At 40.8% G+C, this 20,860-nt stretch overlaps 1 protein-coding gene across 4 annotated transcripts in view; it reads right to left on the reverse strand.

Moving 5' to 3' along the window:
• The window catches only part of Dis3l2 (DIS3 like 3'-5' exoribonuclease 2), a 328,490-nt gene that overhangs the window by 183,969 nt on the left and 123,661 nt on the right, over nucleotides 1-20,860 (reverse strand). For all 4 annotated transcript variants that reach the window (XM_075951632.1, XM_075951634.1, XM_075951630.1 and 1 more), the window contains 2 exons: nucleotides 11,824-11,924; nucleotides 3,082-3,329 (listed from right to left, as the gene is read on the reverse strand). In XM_075951632.1, the coding sequence (XP_075807747.1) occupies nucleotides 3,082-3,329; nucleotides 11,824-11,924 (349 nt within the window). The remainder of the gene's footprint in view (nucleotides 1-3,081; nucleotides 3,330-11,823; nucleotides 11,925-20,860) is intronic.

The raw sequence follows: 20,860 nt of genomic DNA on the forward strand, positions 1-20,860 counted from the left end.
CTAGACTCTCAGTACAAGAGATCTGCTAGCAAAGAGTTTTCTGTCTTCCAAGTAATGATCCTAGATCTCCCTTTCTTCTATCTCCAAACTTTCATTAAAGTATTTTCTTTCTGTGGAAGAACTTAAGACATGTTGTTTTGTACTCTAGTGGTAGCTCAATAAGACAGGAATTCACTTCTCCTGCTTTCTCCATGTTCCTTCCCAGGCAGATGTGTTCACAGACCTATTCATGAAACACAGAAGACTGAATCCCATATCTACCTCAAACTACTACCTAGGAAAACATCTGTCTTAAACTTGGCCAATGCAATTCTCTGTCCCATGAATTCTGTCTTGTAATCCAGACTTCAGTATGTGACCTGTGACTGGCCATGAGTGCTGCTGTGCAGGTGGATGGCTGCCGTATATGTGACCTGCATACTGGCCATGGATGCTGCTGTGCAGGTAGATGGCTGTTATACAAAGGAAAGCAGAGGAGCTAGGCTCACAAGTAGAAGGGTGGCTGGTTTGTCAGGGTGCTTGAGAGAAAAACAACATGTTTACTGCCTTATTAGTTATGAGTTTCTCATAATCCTTCATCCCATCTCACACCCAGAGTTTTAGGAGAACCACCAGAGTCTCATAGCAATCCCCATTTTATTTAAATTAGTACAGGTAGGATTCCATTTCTTAGAATCAAGTTATATCTTTGCTATTTCTATCAAGGTCTTCTATTAGTAACAGTTTCCAGAACTGACCCTAGCTTGTTCACCCTGCACTTCTCAGGTGGTATAACACCTTACACATACTTAAGGCTGTCTTCTGAACTAAATGTATCCACTAAAGAGGAATATAACGTTGGACTTGAGTAATTAGTAACAATTTCACATGCAGAAAAAGCTTAAGACTGTTCAGGGGAAAGATGCAGGCACAGGGAAGAAATTCAAAAGGAAGCCACTTTAGCTGATTGGGTTTTCAGGCACTGTTTATGTGAAAGCTGACCATACATTCCCACCCACTGCAACTATTACCTCATGTCCCTTGTCAAAGCCTGGCAAAGATGAGGAAGAAAACCTAGGCCACTGTAGCACATCATGTGCAGACTGGAAAACAGTGACCTCAGTTCCTAAAGATCAGTAACTGATAGCCAGAACAAAACAGCAAGGGACCACCAACAGCTCAACAGCTGCAGCCCTCGGCCTCTGGGCAACAGACGGCATCTGAGAACTTCATTATGAAAAGCTGTTGTGCTTTATTCTTTTTTTAAGTAAATTTTATCTTCTCAGAAAGAATTTTGATTTCACAGTTTTAGGAAATAGAATTTGAATGTCTTTATATTACAAATATAAACAGAAATCATAGATTTTCATCTAAATATTCAAGCTTTACTTTGGAAGTTATATATAACACATGATTATCATTTTAGAATATTCTTTCTTTAGAATCAGTGAATATACTTGCTGTTTCCAAGGACTGAATCCCTTTGTGGCTGCTACTGCTGCTACACTAAACTTGAGCCAAGGGTTTCTGATGAGATAAGGGCTCAGCTGTGCATGAAAAATATATAAGGTCCTTCAGAAACTCACACCAGGAAGATTTCCTGACTACACCCTTAGACTTGAATACTTAGGAAATGGCCCAGTCAAGCTTGCACAATGGGAAATGGTAGAAAGGCAGATAAAAGACAGCTGAATTTCCTGCTTTGACATGGCAGTCATCCCGTCACAGCCCAAGAGAGTATGCCAACACAGGGGCAGGTGGCACAACCATCATCAGGCCCCTTGATTTGATGGTGAGAAATAGGCAAGTCTGTGAGAAGGGCTATTTGGAACTCAAGAGGTTAGATAACAAGTTAGGCTTTAAAAATGATGACCCTATACCACGTACTAGACAGCAGAAAAGAAAGCACAACAGTTCTCAAGCAGCTCTGAGGCCATGGAAATTACTCCAATCTTCACATAACTGCAAAAGGGGCATGGGAGGATATTTCTTAAACTGCATCAGTATGACACATAGATGATAGATAGATAGATAGATAGATAGATAGATAGATAGATAGATAGATAGATAGATAGATTTGTTTGTTTATTGAGACAGGGTCTCATTATATAGCCCTTGCTGGACTAAAACTCTATGCAGCTCAGGCTGGCCTGATCTAACAGGAATCCACCAGCCTCCATTTTCTCCATGCTGTGATTAAAGGTGTGGGCCACCATGGCTGGTCTAATACCTAGGTTTCATTTCGTTTAGTTGACAAAGTACTAGGTACATACAAGTAGAATAAATCTAATAAAAGTATGAGATGGTAGCCAGTGGCCCAAAGATCATCCATTCACCATAGGCTCTGATAAGCACAGGGCATCTTTAGGAGGATCTTAGACAAGATGAATAACCATTAAACTGGGCTACATGTAAATGTCCAAATATACTTCTCTACATTATGTACTTATATTTAATTTTCATGATGTAAAAACTAGACACCATTATAAAGAGTAAAAAATATAGCTAACACAATATTACTTTTCAAAATGAATACTAGCTATAAAAAGAAATAGGTATGGCATTATTGAGACAGCTAGGTTCAGCAGGTTCTTCAAACAAAATAAAATGGCAATTATTGATAGTCTAAGGGGTAATTCTGTCTGCAATGTCATATATGAATCTTTGGCATTACTCAAACTGAAGACCATTATGAGCGTCAATAAGCAAATATGTCTTCATGTTCATATTAAAGCAAAGAAGCCAGAAATTACCTGAATATGGTGGAACTTTTCATATTTTAACATGAGATCTGAAAGTAAAAGGCTGGCTATTCTGTTCAGTACAAGAACTTATCTACAGGATACATGTCCCAGTGATATTTATCATATAACAGGAAGAGGTTTAGAATATATATTTTATGCCAAAAGCAATGGTATTTGCCTGGTAATCAAGCAATCTATAGGTGACCGAAGGGCAATTTCTAAAAGTTCAGGGCCAAACTGCACCAGTACCAAGGCTTTAGTAAATAAGATAGACCTGAAGTACATAAGCTGCTCACCTAAAGCCCGCCCACACTGACTTCTTGCTGTGCCCTGTGGTTTTCTGTCAAAGAGCACCTACCCCAGGGCAAAGTTACAGTCCTCCTTCCAGTCTATGATGCGGCAGATGAATAGTGTGCTGGCATAATCTCTAGGCCGGGTCATGAAGTCCTGGGGACAGTCCTTGAGAGGTACATAAATTCTAGGCACTCGGTGGTCTGAAGGGGAAAACAGGGCGTATTTCTTAAACAGGTCACCGTTCTTATCAGCCAAGGGTTTGAGGATGCCGGTTGCTGCGCGGGAATGCTTTTTCTCCAAGATGTAAACCACCTGAAAACACCAAAGACAAAGTCATTGTTTCTCTATGTGAAAAGCAATCAGAAAGTCAACAGCACATTATCAGATTAACCAGATGGACCTAGCTGCACCGGGAGGTCACCATGAGGTGGCTCTCTATGATATTCTGTAACTAGGTGATCTATATGTAAATCGCAACAACTTAAGTATTAGATGTGGGGGAGAGTCCAAGGAGAAAAAAAACCCTACGGACTAGATGGATAAATTAGATGAAAATGCTTTAATAACCATGCCCTGTGTCTTGTAAAGGTATGTATAGCCCAGCAGGGTAGACAGCTCCAAGTTTCAGCTCCACATTATACTTTCCCGCATTAATACCAGAAAGAGCAATTGTTTTCTTTAAAAATGTTACTGAACATAAAAAATTACTGTTCTCAATTAGGATATAACTTATATTTCCTTGCTAAAATCTCCTGTTTTCTTAAATATGTCCAAAGAATGTGTAATGTGTGGTGAAAATCTTTTTTTAATTGTTTTTGTTTTATTTTTCTCTGTTCCCCTCCCTACCTTCCCCCTCCCCTTCTACCCTCTCCTATGATATCCATGCTCCCAATTTACTCTGGAGATCTTGTCTTTTTCTACTTCCCATGTAGATTTGGTCCATGTATGTCTCTCTTAGGGTCCTAATTATTGTCTAGATTCTCTGGGGTTGTGAATTGTAAACTGGTTTTTTCTTTTTCTTTTTTCTTTCTTTCTTTTTTCTTTTTTTTTTTTTTTTTTTTTGCTTTATGTCTAAAAGCCATTTGTGAGTGAGTACATATTGTTTTTGCCTTTCTGGGTCTGGGTTACCTCACTCAATATGAAGTTTTCTAGATACATCCATTTGCCTGCAAATTTCAAGATGTCATTATTTCTTTCCACTGTGTAGTACTCCATTGTGGGAATATACCACATTTTCTTTATCTACCCTCCGGTTAAAGAGCATTTAGGTTGTTTCCAGGTTCTGGCTATAACAAATAATGCTGCTATGGACATAGTTGAGCACATGTCCTTGTGGTATGATGGAGCATCTTTGGGTATATACCCAACAGTAGTATTGCTGGGTCTTGAAGTAGGTTGTTTCCAGATTTTCTGAGAAATCACCATACCGATATCCAAAGCGGCTGTACCAGTTTGCACTCCCACCAGCAATGGAGGAATGTTCCCTTTACTCCACATCCTCTCCAGCACAAGCTGTCATCAGTGTTTAGATCTTGGCCATTCTGATAGGTGTAAAATGGAATCTCAGAGTTGTTTTAATTTACATTTCTCTGATGGCTAAGGATGTTGGCTAAGGATGTTCCTTAAGTATCTTTCAGTCATTTTCAATCCATCTGTTGAGAGTTCTCTGTTTAGGTCTGTACCCCATTTTCTTATTGGATTATTGCTCTTTTGATGACCAATTTCTTGAGTTCTTTGTATATTTTGAAGATCAGTCCTCTATGTGATCTGGGGTTGGTGAAGATCTTTTCCCATTCTGTAGGCTGCCTTGAGGAAAATATGAGCCTCACTTTGACCTAAGATCAGAATTGGAACTTACCTCTAGTTCCACCAAGGTTATTGTGCTTCTTCAAACAAAGGTCCCATGCAGATTTAGACCAGAGAGTTCTGCTCTCTCAAGGGTGTTGACAATAGTCAGAACTTGTATTCCAGGAATAGAAGTAAATATGTTTCAACCTCAAACAAAAGTCTGTGGATCCAACTAAGTTCCAGTTCCTTTAAGGAGAAAGCTTTGAATTCCACCCAGGGAGTGGTTTGCCTACAGAATACTTTGGTCTAGGGTGTGAGTGTGATTTCTTTTGTTCTAGCAACAGACTGTTTAACTATAGAAGGATCCCACGACCGCCAATTGGTGTGTTCATTTCCTTGTATCATGTTAATGCAGTTTTTTGTCTTACTCCTACCTTTTGGGGTCAGGGGTATTCAAAGCAGTTGGAAACTAAACAAGGGTCAATTCCAGTACTCACTGGAACTCCCTCCCAATACTAAGTTTCTCTGTTTTATTATTTTCTTTTGTGTCTTCATATTCTTTATTATATTTCTAAATCCCCATGCCTTTTACCCTGGCGTGAGGTACTTTTGTTGAGGCTGGTCCCTGATAAAGGGCAGCCCAACGTTGGGCAGACTCCTACACTGCCATTTTGTCTTGTTGACCATGTCCTTTGCTTTACAGAAGCTTCTCAGTTTCAGGAGGTACCATTTATTAATTGTTGCTCTCAGTGTCTGGGGTTATATTTAAGAAAGGGTCTCCTGTGTAAATGCATTCAAGTGTACTTCCCACTTTATCTTCTATGATGTTCAGTGTGGTTGGCTTTACATTGAGGTCTTTGACCCATTTGGACTTCAGTCTTGTGCATAGCGATAGATATGTATCTATTTTCAATCTTCTACATGCTGATATCCAGTTATGCCAGCACCATTTGTTGAAGATGTTTTTTTTTTCCATTTTATATTTTTTTTTGCTTCTTTGTCAAAAATCAGGTGTTCAAAGGTGTGTGGATTAGTATCCAGATCTTTGATTTGATTCCATTAGTCCTCCTGTCTGTTTTATGCTGTGGTACTGTAGCTCTGTAGTAGAGTTTGAAGTCAGGGACTGTTATGCCTCCAGAAGTTCTTTTATTATACAGGATTGTTTTGGCTATCCTAGGTTTTTTGCTTTTCCACGTGAAGTTGAGTATTGTTCTTTTGAGGTCTTTGAAGAATTTCACTGGGATTTTGATGGGAATTGCATCAAATCTGTAGATTGCTTTTGGTAAGATTGCTATTTTACCTTGTTAATTATACCTACCAAGAGTATAGGAGATCTTTCCATTTTCTGGAAATTTCTTTCTTCAAAGATTCAAAGTTCTTGTCATACAAGTCTTTCAGTTGTTTGCTTAGAGTTACTCCAAGACATTTTATGTTCTTTGTGGCTATCATAAAACATTATGTTTCTCTGATTTCTTTTGCAGCCCATTTATCATCTGTGTAAAGAAGGGCTACTGATTTTTTTGACTTAATCATGTATCCTGCTAAATTACTGACGATGTTTATGAGCTGTAAAAGTTCCTTGACAGAACTTTTGGGATCCCTTATGTAAACAATCACAACATCAGCAAATAGTCCATTTGAGTCATAACATCTGTTAGTTTCCTTATTTCTCTGTTGAATTTTCTGATTGTCAGACCTTTCCAGTGGTGAGAGTCTCCCACTATTAGTGTGAGGGGCTTAATGTGTGGTTTAAGCTTTAGTAGTGTTTCTTTTACATATAAGGGTGACCTTGTACTTGGGGCATAGATGTTCAGTATTGGGATTTTCTCTTGACGGATTTTTCCTGTGACTAATATGAAATGTCCTTTTTCTCCTTTGATTGATTTTAGTTTGAAGTCTATTTTGTAAGATATTGGGATAGCTACACCAGCTTGTTCCTTAGGTCCATTTGATTGAAAAACTTTTTCCCAACCCTTTACTCTGAGGCAATGTCTATCTTTGAGATTGAGGTATGTTTCTTGTATGCAGCAGAATGATGGATTCTGTTTTCGTATCCAATCTGTAAGTGGTGTCTTTTTATAGGTGAGTTAAGTCCATTTATATTAAGAGATATTAATGACCAGTGATTGTTATTATTATTGCTATTATCCTGTCATTTTAGTTTTCATGGTTAGTGAAATTATTGTGTGTGGTTTTTCCCTTTTTAGAATCTGCTGCTGTGAGAGCATCTTTTTTTTTTTTTTTTTTTTTTTTTTTTTTTTTGGTTTTTCGAGACAGGGTTTCTCTGTGGCTTTGGAGCCTGTCCTGGAACTAGCTCTGTAGACCAGGCTGGTCTCAAACTCACAGAGATCCGCCTGCCTCTGCCTCTCGAGTGCTGGGATTAAAGGCGTGCACCACCATCGCCCGGCTTGAGAGCATCTATTGTCTGTGTTTTTGTGGATGTAGCTAAATTTCTTGGGTTGGAGTTTTCTTCTAGTACTTTGTGTAGGGCTGGGTTTATGGCTAGGTATTGGTTAAATCTGGTTCTGTCATGGAATATCTTGTTTTGTCTGTCTATGGTGACTGAAAGTTTCGCTGGGCATAGTAGTCTGGGCTGGCATCCATGATCTCTTAATGTCTGTGTAGCACTTGACCAGGACCTTCTGGCTTTCATTGTTTCCATTGGGAAGTCAGTTGTAATTCTGATAGGTCTGTCTTTACATGTTACTTGGCCTTTTTTCTTTGCAGCTCTTAATATTCTCTCTTTATTCTGTATGTTTAGTGTTTTGATTATTATATAGCAAGGGGACTTTTTTTGATTCAGTCTATTTGGTATTCTGTGAGCTTCTTGTATCTTCATAGGCATATCTTTCTTTAGGTTGGGAAAGCTTTTTCTATGATTTTGTTGAATATATTTTCTGTGTTTTGAAGTGGACTTTCTCCTTCTTCTATCCTTATTATTCTTAGGTTTGATCTTTTCATGATGCCCCATATTTCGTGAATATTTTGTTAAGTTTTTGTTACATTTAATGTTTTCTTTGACCGATGAATCTTATTTTCCTCTATCGTGTCTTCGAAGTTTGAGATTCTTTCTTCCATCTCTTGTATTCTGCTGTTTATGTTTGTATTTGTGGTTCCTGACCACTTTCCCATATTTTGAATTTCCAAAATTCCCTCGGTTTATGTTTTCTTTATTGACTGTATTTCAATTTTCATGTCTTGAATCATTTCTTTTACGTGTTTGATTGTTTTTTCTTGGTTTTCTTTAAGGGATTTGTTGGTATCTTCCAATTTTTTTTGTTTGTCTTTTCCTCCATTTGTTTGAGAGAATTTTTCATTTCCTCTTTTAGGGCCTCAAACATTCTCCTAAAGTTATTTTTTTTATGAGAATGTTAAAGTTATTTTCTTCTGCTTCATCTGTATTGTGGTGCTCTAGTCTTGCCTGTTACAGAGCCACTAGTTTTTGGTGGTGCTGTATTACTCTTTGTGGTGTTACGTGTGTTCTTATCTTGTCTGACCATTTTTTCTCCTCTGAATAATGTAGTTGGGTCTATGTCTCTGGTGATCACTCTTCCAGGTGCCAGTGGATCCAAGGTTCACATGGTTGCTCCTCGTGGTGGATTCTAGACCATGGTTCCAGTCACCCCATAGGTAGCTCGGCATTCTTAGAGGTCACTCGGTGCTCCCAGAAGGCTTTTGGGCCTGCTCCTACAGAGGTTGCTTGTTTAGACCTGCTCCTGAGGAGTTCACTGGCTTGGGCTTGCCTCCACAGAGGTCAGAGGTCGGAGGTCACTGGCTCAGGCCTGCTCCCATAAAGATCACCTGGCTTGGGTCTGCTTCCAAAGATGTCCCTGGCTCAGGCCTGTTCCTATGGAGGTAGCTGGCCTGGCTGTTGAAAATCTTTATTGGACAACCCAGTATCTTGAGGCTGGTATCAGCTGAATATCTTTTCTCATTTAATATGATTGTTTTGACTCTTGGTATAGTTCTTAAGGAGTCTCTGGACCTTTTGGCTATCACCTTAAGACCCTGAGTCCTACTCAAACCTCTCACAGACAGACAGAAAACTTATTGAATTTTAGCACAATTTAGTTTATTGGAACACTTCAGTTCTAACAATAACTCCGTTTTCAATAACATTTTGATATGTTTTGTTTATACAGTAACACTGAACTTTTGTTGCTGTCTACTACTTTTTTCTCTGAGGTAGAAGGGAATCTCCCAGGTTAGACCACCTGGAAGTATGAAAGGGCTATCTCCAGCTTTCAAGGACACAGTCTTCCAAGTTGTAGTATTTTATTACAGCAGTATCTCCCTCGCTGGGACTATCTGGCTGCTCAGCATCTCTAAGTACAAGAAAGGAATCCCCAGGTCATAGAGATCATAAGTCTATTGAGGAAGGGTCTTATAGGCCAATGGTCAAGTTCTCTAGATGAGGAGAAGGGAGATTTCCATGTCAAGCTACTTACTGGGATAAAACCCTTTTCACTGTGGTCTCCAGCACCTGGTACCTCTAAGTTAAAACGGGGAATCTCCAGCCCTAGGAGAAAAGGCTTCCTGAGCCTAGTGCTTCTTATCATGTGATCTCTTGAGTTGGAGCCAGTCAGACACTTGCTGTCTCTTGGTAGGGAAGGAAATTAGGAGCCTGAGGTGAAAGGAGAGCCCTTGCCCCTAGTCATTTACTATCCAGGACTCCTAGCCAATTTCCTTTGCAAGTGCTGCCAGGATTGCCTGGTATTTCTGGAGAGTTTCATGTCAGACATGGAATCTCCCTGGCCCATCTCCTATTGTTGGGTTGGATTCAGAAGCACAGCATATGTCACCCTCTAACTGGGAGGCTGTGAGGTTCACTATTTACTTTATTTCTAGGGTTCCTAACAGGTTCATGTAAACGGAGACTGCTCATTCATTTCCCAACTGCCCAGACACAGAAACTATATTAATTACAACAGTTTGGCCTATTAGCTCAAGTCTCTTGTTAGCTAACTCTTACATCTTAAATTAACCCATTTCTATTAACTTGTGTATCACTACCAGGCTGTGGACTACCGGAAAGGTTCTGAACATCTTTCTCCTTTGGCAGCTACATGGTGTCTCTCTGACTCTGCCCACTCTCTATATATCTCTTCCAGTCTGGCTATATTCTGCCCTGCCATAGGCCAAAGCAGCTTCAGAAGGACATCTCACATCAGGTTCATTCTCCCTTTCTAGCCTTCCTCTATATTCTTTCCCAGATTTATAGTTAAGTTTAGTAAGAGGAAAAAAACGAAGTTCATGCCATCACATCTGAACTGAAATCCCTTGATTTTTGACACTTCTAAAGAACAGAGAGCACCTGAGCATTACACATTATGTACACAATGTCAGTTGCCCTGGGAATGGCTCCAACTCCACATAATTTTGCACATACATGCTATTTTCTTTCTTTTTTTTAAATTTATTTATTTATTAAAGATTTCTGTCTCTTCCCCGCCACCGCCTCCCATTTCCCTCTCCCTCCCCCAATCAAGTCCCCCTCCCTCGTCAGCCCAAAGAGCAGTCAGGGTTCCCTGCCCTGTGGGAAGTCCAAGGACTACCCACCTCCATCCAGGTCTAGTAAGGTGAGCATCCAAACTGCCTAGGCTCCCACAAAGCCAGTACGTGCAGTAGGATCAAAAACCCATTGCCATTGTTCTTGAGTTCTAAGTAGTCCTCATTGTCCGCTATGTTCAGAGAGTCCGGTTTTATCCCAGGCTTTTTCAGACCCAGGCCAGCTGGCCTTGGTGAGTTCCTGATAGAACATCCCCATTGTATCAGTGTGTGGGTGCACCCCTCGCAGTCCTGAGTTCCTTGCTCGTGCTCTCTCTCTTTCTGCTCCTGATTTGGACCTTGAGATTTCTGTCCGGTGCTCCAATGTGGGTCTCTGTCTCCTTTCATCGCCTGATGAAGGTTAATATCAGATGTCTATATTTTTTTCTTTGGGTTCTCCTTCTTATTTAGCTTCTCTAGGATCACGAATTATAGGCTCAATGTCCTTTATTTATGGCTAGAAACCAAATATGAGTAAGTACATCCCATGTTCCTCTTTTTGGGTCTGGCTTACCTCACTCAGGATAGTGACTATTTTCTCTTATAACTTTAGACCCAATTCATTATGAAACATTATCCAAGAGAGAAGGGAAGAAATAAGCATGGGTAAAGGGTGGCAGGAAATTACAGAAGAAGTTTCATGAACAGAGGCTACCTCTACCCAGCTCTCACTACAATCATAGAAGACCATGGCTCAGTGCAGTCAGAGTTTAATTTTTCAAGAGAAGCAAAAAGTATAATTTTTACATAAATATTCTTTAATATAAACCATGAAGTAAAAAATTTAAATACTGCACAGGTGAGACAAACAGGTATAGCTTTGCCACATGTATATTATGTATAATGTATAAATATGTGTGAATATATACACATATATGTATATATACAATACATGGCTGATATGGAGTGATATTTTAGACAACCTTCATACCAAAAACACAGGAGACAACCAAAGAACTGTGAGAAAAGGAAGACAAACTAGATCCAGCACCCAGGCCACCCAGTCATGATAGCAATACCTACCTAGTATGTCTTAACAGAGTTATCCCTAAGAATGCTTAGTGAGATGAAGCTCCAGGTAACTCCATGAGCAACAATAGGATACACATAGTCTAACAACGTACAAATTCCTCATGTTGACAGACACGCTGGTTGGAGTGGTTATGTGACTCCCAGAGTGAACACTGATGGATGTCCTGGTACAGGCAGTCTCACACTATGGTTTTACTTTATCTCTTGTACTTACAGCATGTGTGCCACCAAGAGCAAGAGTCAACTATGTTTGCTCCTATACCCAAAATGTCACCAACATCCCAAATCATCGAATAAATACATACTCATATGCTTATAGTTACAAAAGTCCTATTCACTTGCCCTAATTTACGGGTTCTACTGACTTTCTGATTAACCGAGCAACTACAGTTCTGATGAGTATCCCAAATGACAAGTAGAAAAAACTTTAGGAAATGACCTTTGCTGATTTCTGCAGTGACTTCTCAGGTAAGGTTCTTGTGTTCGGTGACATGGGGGTGTTCTCATCTTTTGTAACTGGAGCACTGGAATCTTCTCTTCCTAAGTCAGAGAGAAAAAAAAAAAGAAAAGGAACCAATTAGTTGCATATCCATTGGGTACACAGAGATCTTTAAATTCATATTAGAAAGTTTCTTGGAGGCCAAGTACTCCATGCCATTTCTTTCACAAAAGAGGACTGTGCATAGAAGCTGGGCCATTTGGATAAATCAAATCATGTTGCATCTGTGTTCACACTAAACACCCGGTCTTAGCAGGGTACATTTGATCTACTTAACATTTCTAACATTCTAAAAATCTAATTAACAATTAACAGGGGTCTATAATCAATTTACAGGGAGCTAAGAAAGACTTGTACATCAAGACATTTCCAAGGCCCAAATAAAAACATAACTCCTTTTCATGACTGGCAGCCTCTTCTGGGCAGGTCTGGAAACACTGCTGTGGTCTCAGACTCAGAATGATCAACTGTGTTTCTATCTCTGCTGAAATCCTCCCGCCACAGTGCTACTGAATGCAGGATTTTCAGTCTTCCAGAAAGAAAAAACAAACTTTCCCATGGTAAACGGCCTCTCTATCAGTAAAAGAAAGATAATCACCCAAGACTATCTTTTATCTTGGAGCAATAACTCAGGATGCAAATAAATAAGTAAATAAATAAATAAAGTCGCCAGATGCTTCCAGGACATTTAAAAAAATTAATCTGAAAGAAAATACACACACACACACACACACACACACACACACACACACACACGAGGGCTGATTTCTTTTGTTACATGACATACATTACAAGTTTTCTGTTAATCTGTTTTTTTTTCAGATTAACACAATTCATTGAAGAAAACAGAAGACAAAATTCTAATTAGACACTACTTAGATATCTGCTATTTAAGGATTTAGACTTAAAAAGTTAGCAACCAAGTCAGAGTGATGAAAAAACTGATTTTCTTTTCTCTCATTATGTTGTCTGTTTTCTTGGTAAGTAGCTGAGGCTAACCTTGAACTTTTAATCTTTTGTTCAACCTCCTGGGGGTTGGGATTAAAGGCCGAGCAACCATACTCATCTGAAACCAGTTTTTCCATGACAGCCCAAACCCCGGGTTTCTCGGACGGAAACAGAGAGCCCCCCATCTTAAGGTGACTATCACTTCAGGTTCCATGCTGACAACAGCATGTCTGCCATTCCACAAGTTTTATCAGGTTAATGTAAAATGAAAGGCCAAGAAGTAAGTGGGCCCATGACTTCCTTCCATCACACCTGAAGACAACCTTTCCAGGTTCTCTGTTCAAAAGGTCATCATGGGAAAAATAAACTTTGTTCAAAGTTACAAATAATTTACATAGATGTTTACAGTGCTGCAGGTGAGAATCACAGACATATAAATCATTAAAAATGAAACACACACTAAGTTGGAAAATTAATTTCCCTTAACATATTGGCAGCAATTAAGTCTCACTCCACTGAACAGTAAAGATGCCAGTTTAATGAAAGATAATGCACTGCTTAATCTGAAGTCATTTGTTAATTCATTTATTTGAGAGATATATTTATTGAGTACTTGGTATTGAAGATTCCATTTTTAGTAAGAGAAATATGTTCTAAAACCTCAAGAAACTTACATACACAAATGTAGAAATGGTCTTAGTAAGTAATCACTCTGTAAATATAAATGATAAATCGTGACAATTCTAAGGAAAACAGCCCTGAACAGGGAAGGAAAGGGAAATATGATTTAGAGGTTAGGGAAAGGCTTGAAAAGAAATGACATCTATATCAAGACACAGGATGGCGTGTGCAGGAGTAGCAAAGGGTATGAGGAATGGTAAATGAAGAAGGGGTAGAAGCAGGAAGTTCTTCATATATGACCTTGACTATTGTCAAGGACCAGAAAGCAAATCAGAAGGCAGAGGCAAGAATGGGTTATGCATAGATGAGAATGAGGAACAACAGGAGTAAAATCAGGTGGGACCTTGCAGGACACGTGAGTCCTGAATTTAAGCCTGGAAACAACAGGAGTCTGGGTGCAAGGGTGGCACAGCTCAGGGCAAGATCAGAGCAGATTGGGAGTGGGTAGAGAAAGGCCAGTGAAGAGGTGCTGCAGAGTTCAGGTATGAGGACAGAGCTGTGATACAGGCACTATAGAATTAAGATATATTTTGCAGTTGAACTGGTTGACCAATGGCAATTTTATATGAGAACTTTAGGGTCACTGCATATGAGCAGTGAAAGGTTATTTCCAGATTTATGACTTTGGCAGCCACGTTGGTGGGGGCATCTTTTAAAGTTTAGAGGAGGAGGAGGTAAAATCTAGAGTTCTAATTTGGAGCTGGTCATACATGATGGCCACACCTGTGAGACCCTCAAGGGATGATGCTGAATAATCAGCTCAACACAGAAGTCTACAATTTAAAGGGGACAGCTTGCATGCTGTGCACTTCTGTACTTAGATTTTCAGCCCACCATGTAGAGAAGAGGTTCAACACAAATCAATTCAACTATTATATTAAACCCATGAAGCTTTTCCAGTGCTCCACACTGCTGTGCACAAGGAAGGGCCAATGCACTGTCACTACTGGGGATGCAGAAAAGGTCCAGTAAGACATTCACAGTCATTCCCAACAGGTTGTAGTCACAGTGTTAGGTGGGAAAGGGCTGCTATGGGCAGGGGCCCCTAAATTTTACAGCAGGTTAGTCTGGTTAAAAGACCATGCTCTTTAGACTTTTTCACAACTCCACATGGCTGCCAGTTTCAGCCATAGCTTTAACCAGTAACACAGAGGGAAAGTATTGCTAGTACCTTTCAGGAGGCAACACTAAACTTCAGAGACCAGCTTCCTCTTCCCTCATACCTACTGGCCGGAATGCAAAGGTATCAGCTGTACTTTGAGTGCTCACCTTGGTTGTGGAAGCCACATGACCTGCAGAGGGGTAGGACAGGAAGAGGCCTGTGAGGCTGCCCTGCAAGCCATGGCCTGCCCACATCTGGTATCTTTAATGTGCGAGAGAAATAAACTTCTTTTTACTTAAGTCACCACTATTTTAGGATTCAAAGAATTCTCAGCAGAACATACTTTCTAATGTACAGGTCCAGACAAAAAAAGCAGCAAGCTCAGACACTAGCCCATAAAGCATCCCAGAAGCCAGAGTCACGTCTCTCTTGTGTGTATGAAGCACAGAGTTAGACTATGAAGTTGTTAGTGCTCTGCAGCAGACAGACAAGAGGAGCAGGAGAGCTTCGAAAGCTGGAGTTACAGTCCATGTGAGACACAGCAGAGCCTGAATTAGGACAGTGGCAGTGCTGACAGACAGAGGTAATGCTCTAGAGTTGTTGGGGGGGGGGGGGCAGAGTACTAAGCACGTCTTCATCACTAGGAATGGCGTGGTCTGAAAAAAACAAAAACTGGGTTTAAACTAAAAGGAGCACTGCTGTGACGAAGAAATGAAATACCAGGATGGGCCATGAGCATTGGGCAGAGCTGCCAGTGGTTCTCGACAGGGCAAAGGTTGGGCCTCCACAGTGTCCAGTTTGTCACACTGAGGACAGGGCTGCCAGTTCTGCTATCCTTTCTGTTTCAAACAACTCTAGAAACCAAGAACTACTAAAATATTTATTCAAAAGAAAATTTTCTTTTGAATACTTTATTATGTACTTATTAATTTCTTTCTGTACATGTGTGTATACATATGTGTATACTGGACTCATGGTGAACATACAGAGGTCAGAGTACAACTTGAAAGGTTGGTTCTTTCTTGCTACCAAGTGAATCCCAGGGATTAGAGTCAGATCTTGATGGCTAGCATCTTCACATGCTGAGCCACCTCATCAACCCTAAATGGGAAAAATTTCAAAACTAGGTACACTACTAATATAAACAATTTTTCAAAAGTCCTTGAGAAATACAATGGAAAGAAAGTCAAGACCCTAATCTCTTTCTATAGATGATCTGAAATTCTATTTAAACAGTATGAAAATTTCAGTTTAATAAAGCTAACATTGCCACCTTATAAAATAAAATGCAAATACAACCTTATCTTAGTAAAAAAAATTATTCTGATAGGCCATTTCCTATACAAACAATGAGTCAACAAGTTTAATGATTCTTAACACTTTAAACACATATCAAAAACTTTTCAGGGCATGTAGACCACTTGCCTAGTATACAGGAGGTCCTAGGTTCAATACCCAGCACCACAAGTAATTAATAATAATGATAAATAAAATGTGTGTTTAGGGGCTGGAAAGACGGTTAGTGGTTAAGGGTACTTCCTGCCCTTGCCAGAGGACCTAGGTTTGGTTCCCAGTCTTCATATGGTGGCTAAAAATATCTGTAGCTCCAGTTACTGAAGATCTAGCACCATCCTCTGCCCCTATGGACACCAGGCACATTTGCACTACATACATATTAATAAGCAAAACATTCATATAAATTAAGAAGCAAAAAGGCTAAGGCCTTGGTGGTGGTGGTGTGGGGGGGGGGGCGGGTAATCGATCAGATTGAAAGTCAGCACATGATGTGGCAAATCGAAGTCTACTCCACTTTGAACAAAGGTGTCTAGTTAGGGTTTCTATTGCTGTGGTGAATCACTGACAGAAAAGCAGCCTGGGGAGGAAAGGATGTGTTTGGCTCACACTTCCACATTGCTTTCATTACTGAAGGAAGTCAGGATAGGAATCTGGAGGCAGAAGCTGATGGAGAGGTCATGGAGGGCTGTTCCTTACTGGTTTGCTCCATGGCTTGCTCAGCCAGCTCTTACAGAACCCAGGACCAGCAGCCCAGGGATGGCATCACCCACCATGGGCTGGGCCTTCCTCCATTGATTACTAAATGAGAAAATGTCTTTCAGCTGCATCTCATGGAGGCATTTTCTCAACTGAGGTTCCTTCCTCTCTGATGACTCTAGTTTGTGTCAAGTTGACACACAAAAGCAGCCAGTGCAAGAGGGCAATAGAAATGAGTAATTTCCAAAAATTGTAATTAAAGATAATGCTCCCTGCATATCCTCAAAAGTCAATCAACTAGGAAACTTGACCTCACGAGCCCTTCCTCCCAGTGAAATGTAGAAATGACAACATGGGTCCTCACAGGAGTCAGGAATCATTCACTGTGAATATTCATTTCATCTGCTAAAAGCTTGTGGGACATAACATAATGAGCTGGTGATTATGCTAGGACTCAGCTCCTGCAAGGACAAAGGCTCAGGAGAGACAGTCCCTGGGGCACCAAATCCAAACCCAAGTAAGTCTCTCAATCTCCTTAGCTAATGGAACTGCAATGCCAGAGAGTTTTCTCAGCATGTGCCTTTCCCCACATGTCAATCACCTCGCTGTATACACAGCACAGCAGCACACTGGGTGAGGGCATCTCATCAGAAGACCAGGGTGATGAAGGAGCAGAGCCAGAAAAGGACAGTATGTAGGCACTGGCTGTGGTGACCCATTCTCCATACAAGCAAGATCAGAGTAACACAAAAAAGGCCATAAAAATCCAAATCAAGGTACCGTTTAAGTCAGCAAAAGACCTGGCAGGCATTGAAAATTACTGTCTACATTCCCAGAGAACACCTGAGTCAGAAGGCAAAGCTGCAACAAGTATTGCAAGTACACGGCTTGGCAATTACAGGCAAGCAGTGTGTCCCTGGGTTATTGACAGAGCAGCTAACCTCAGAGCTGAGGAAAGCTGCATAGGACCTGACTAGAGGGATAGACCTTGGGGGAATTCCAGATGGGAGAAGAAAGTGCAGAAAGATAAACTGAGCAGAGGAGGGCATTGTGTATCTGAGTGTAAGAACCAGATCAGGGAAGGCCTTATGTAACACTCCTAAGAGTTTTATTTTATACCTTAAAGATAGAAGAAAGTCATTGAAAAATGTTAAGTTGATAAGACAGAATTTTATTACATTAAAAAGTCAATGGTGAAGGGCAGCTATGTGAGAGCTGGCCCCAAAGGTGACCAGCTGGTGAGCCAAGGCTACCCCTCACTGGCTATAGCACTCAGGAGAGTGGGCCCCACACCTCACCTGGGCAGCACAATAAGACTGGCCCTGATGGAGTGGGTAGGAGAGCTGGTCCTGAGGGCATGAGTATGGGAGAACTGGTCTCACCCCTTGCTGGTAGTACAGTGATGTGGGTGCAGGAAAGATGGTCCTGCCCTCCACCTGAGCAGCATGGTGGCCCTAGAGGTATGGATTCAGGACAGTTGGCCCCACCCCTCATTGGGGTGGGGCAAAAGAACTGGCCCTACCTCTCCCTGGCTGCAGCACTCAGGAAAGGAGACCCTGAATCTCTAAGGGGCAATAACCATAGAGCTGACCCTGGTAGCATGCAAACAGGAGAGCCAGCCCTGAACCTTGTTGGCTTTGACATTTGGATGACTTTGTCCCACCCCTTACCAGAGCAGCACTGAAGATCTGGTCCCAAAGAGGTGAGAGTGGAAGAGCTGGTCCTGCCCATTGTCAACTACCACAGGCCGGAGAGATGGCCCTCCCGCTCACATGGGCAAAGCAGAAGAGCTAGCCTTGGTGGTGTGGGTGCAGAAGAGCAGGTGGCATGACCAACTCAACTACTACACAGGCCCAGGGCTTTGAGTTGGCTCACCCCAACATTTATTCCACCAAAGAACTTCTGGAAAGCATGAAAGCATGGCCTTGCAGAACCAAAGCTGTAGGATCTCCATGGCACAAGGCAACAACAGGAGAGGAGATGAGTCCCATCCAGGACCCAGTATTGATAGTGTAGCAGAAGCCAGAAGCCTCGAACCAGTCCAATGACTCACTGCAACAAACGTTTGTAAGGAAAGATATTTGGACAAAAGAGTGGGCTGGGTGACACACTGGGTGACCATAACACACTGCAGCTTCCACAGCAAAATGATTTTTGTTTGTTTCATCTTTATTTTTAATAATTTTTAATTTTTGTTTTGTTTTGGGGGGAGGTTGCAAGGGTGGAGGGAGAATATGAAAGGTTGGGGAGATGAGTGATATTAGGTGCATGATATAAAATTCACAAAGCATCCCAATTCAGTAGGCTGCCTTTTTGTCTTATTGACTGTGTCCTTTACTTTACAGAAGTTTCTCAGGAGGTCACATTTATTTATTGTTGCTCTCAGTGCCTATACTACTGGTGTTATGTTTAGGAAGTGATCTCCTGCGCCCATGCATTGAAGGCTACTTTCCACTTTCTCTTCTATCAGAGTTCAGTGAGGTCAGATTCATATTGAGGTCTTTAATCCATTTGGACCTGAGTTTTGTGGATCTATTTGCATTCTTCTACATGTTGACATCCAGTTATGCCAGTACCATTTCTTGAAGATACTTTCCTTTTTCCATTGTATAATTTCTGCTTCTTTGTCAAAATCAAGTGTTCACAGGTGTGTGGATTAATATCCAGGTCTTCAATTTGATTCCATTGATCAACCTAACAAAAAGGCAGCCTGCTGAATGGAAAAATTTCTTCACCAACCCCACATAAGACAGAGGACTGATCTCTAAAATATATAAAGAACTCAATAAATTAAACATCAAAATTCCAAACAATCCAATTAAAATGGGGGTACAGAACTAAACAGAATTCTCAACAGAAGAATCTCAAATGGCTGAAAGACACTTAAGAAAATGTTCAACATCCTTATCCATCACGGAAATGCAAATCAAAACAACTCTGAGATACCATCTTATACCAGTCAGAATGGTTAAGATCAAAAACACCAATGATAGCTTATGCTGGAGAGGATGTGCAGTAAGGGGAACACTCTTTCATTGCTGGTGGGAATGCAAACTTATACAAACACTCTGGTTCCAATTTGCTATGATACAACTCATAGTTTTGTATTGTTTACAAATATCTCCAGGTTTATCTTTTATTTCTTTCAACAGAGAAAAGAGAAGGTTTTTAGACTGAGATGACTTCAGTATCTAATAGCAAAATTTTAAAAATTTTTATGTGAATAGGTAATCTGGCTACATGTATATCTGTATGCCACATGCACACAGGGCCCTCAATGGTCAGAGAGGGTGTTGACTCCCCAGGGCCTTGAGTGGCAAATGGCCATGAGCCCCATGTGGGAGCTGGGAATTAAACCTGAGTCCTCTGAAGAACAAGTGCTCTAACCACTGAGATATCTCTCCTGCCCTGATAATATTTTTTTAAGGAATTCGTTGTTTGTGGTTTCTTACTTGTTTTAACTCTGGCCTCTGCTTCCCTTGAATGCCTGGGTATATTTATGTGCTGGTCACTGAATAATCTGAGGCCTATGTTTAAGAAATCTTTCTTTTAAAAGCATTTCCACCAGATTTTGCCAGATAGTCAGAGGCATTGCCAGCTCTTAAACCAATTCAAGAGCGGAGATCCCTGGTTGCCCAGTCAGTCAGCTTGACCCTGAGGGCAGATCCATGTGAGAAAATGTCTTTTCCAGGTTCACCCTGATGGTATGAAGTCTGGAGGTTTCAGATTTTTACCAAGAATCTGAGCTTTATTTCCATCTCCACAACCATGAATCAAATCTGCAATGTCATGTGGACTCTTTTTTAAAACAGTAGATTTTATTTACTGTGTATGAGTGTTTAGTCTGAATGTATGTTAAGTGTATCATGTATGAAGAGTGCCTGCAGAGGTCAGAAAAGGGCATGGGATCTAGAATTCCCTAGAATTGGAATTCTGGGTGGTTGTAAGCTACCATGTGGGTACTGGGAACTAAACTCAAGTCCTCTTAACCACTGAGTCATCACTCTGGTGCCAAGAATTTTTGTTCCCAAGTCATTAAGTGGGTGGGGGAAACAAGGTTTCTCTATGTAACAGCCCTGCTGTCCTGGAACTCACTTTGCAAACCAGGCTGGTCTCAAACTCACTGATATCAGCCTGCCTCTACCTTCCAAGTGCTGGGCTTTTTTAAGGCTCAGTAAATATACACAGACATCAAGCACACAGAGACAAAGACCCTCCACTAAGCAGAGGGGGACTTTCAAGGCCCAAGCCTAG

The sequence above is a fragment of the Microtus pennsylvanicus genome, chromosome 17 (assembly GCF_037038515.1).
Source record: "Microtus pennsylvanicus isolate mMicPen1 chromosome 17, mMicPen1.hap1, whole genome shotgun sequence".
NCBI lineage: Eukaryota > Metazoa > Chordata > Mammalia > Rodentia > Cricetidae > Microtus > Microtus pennsylvanicus.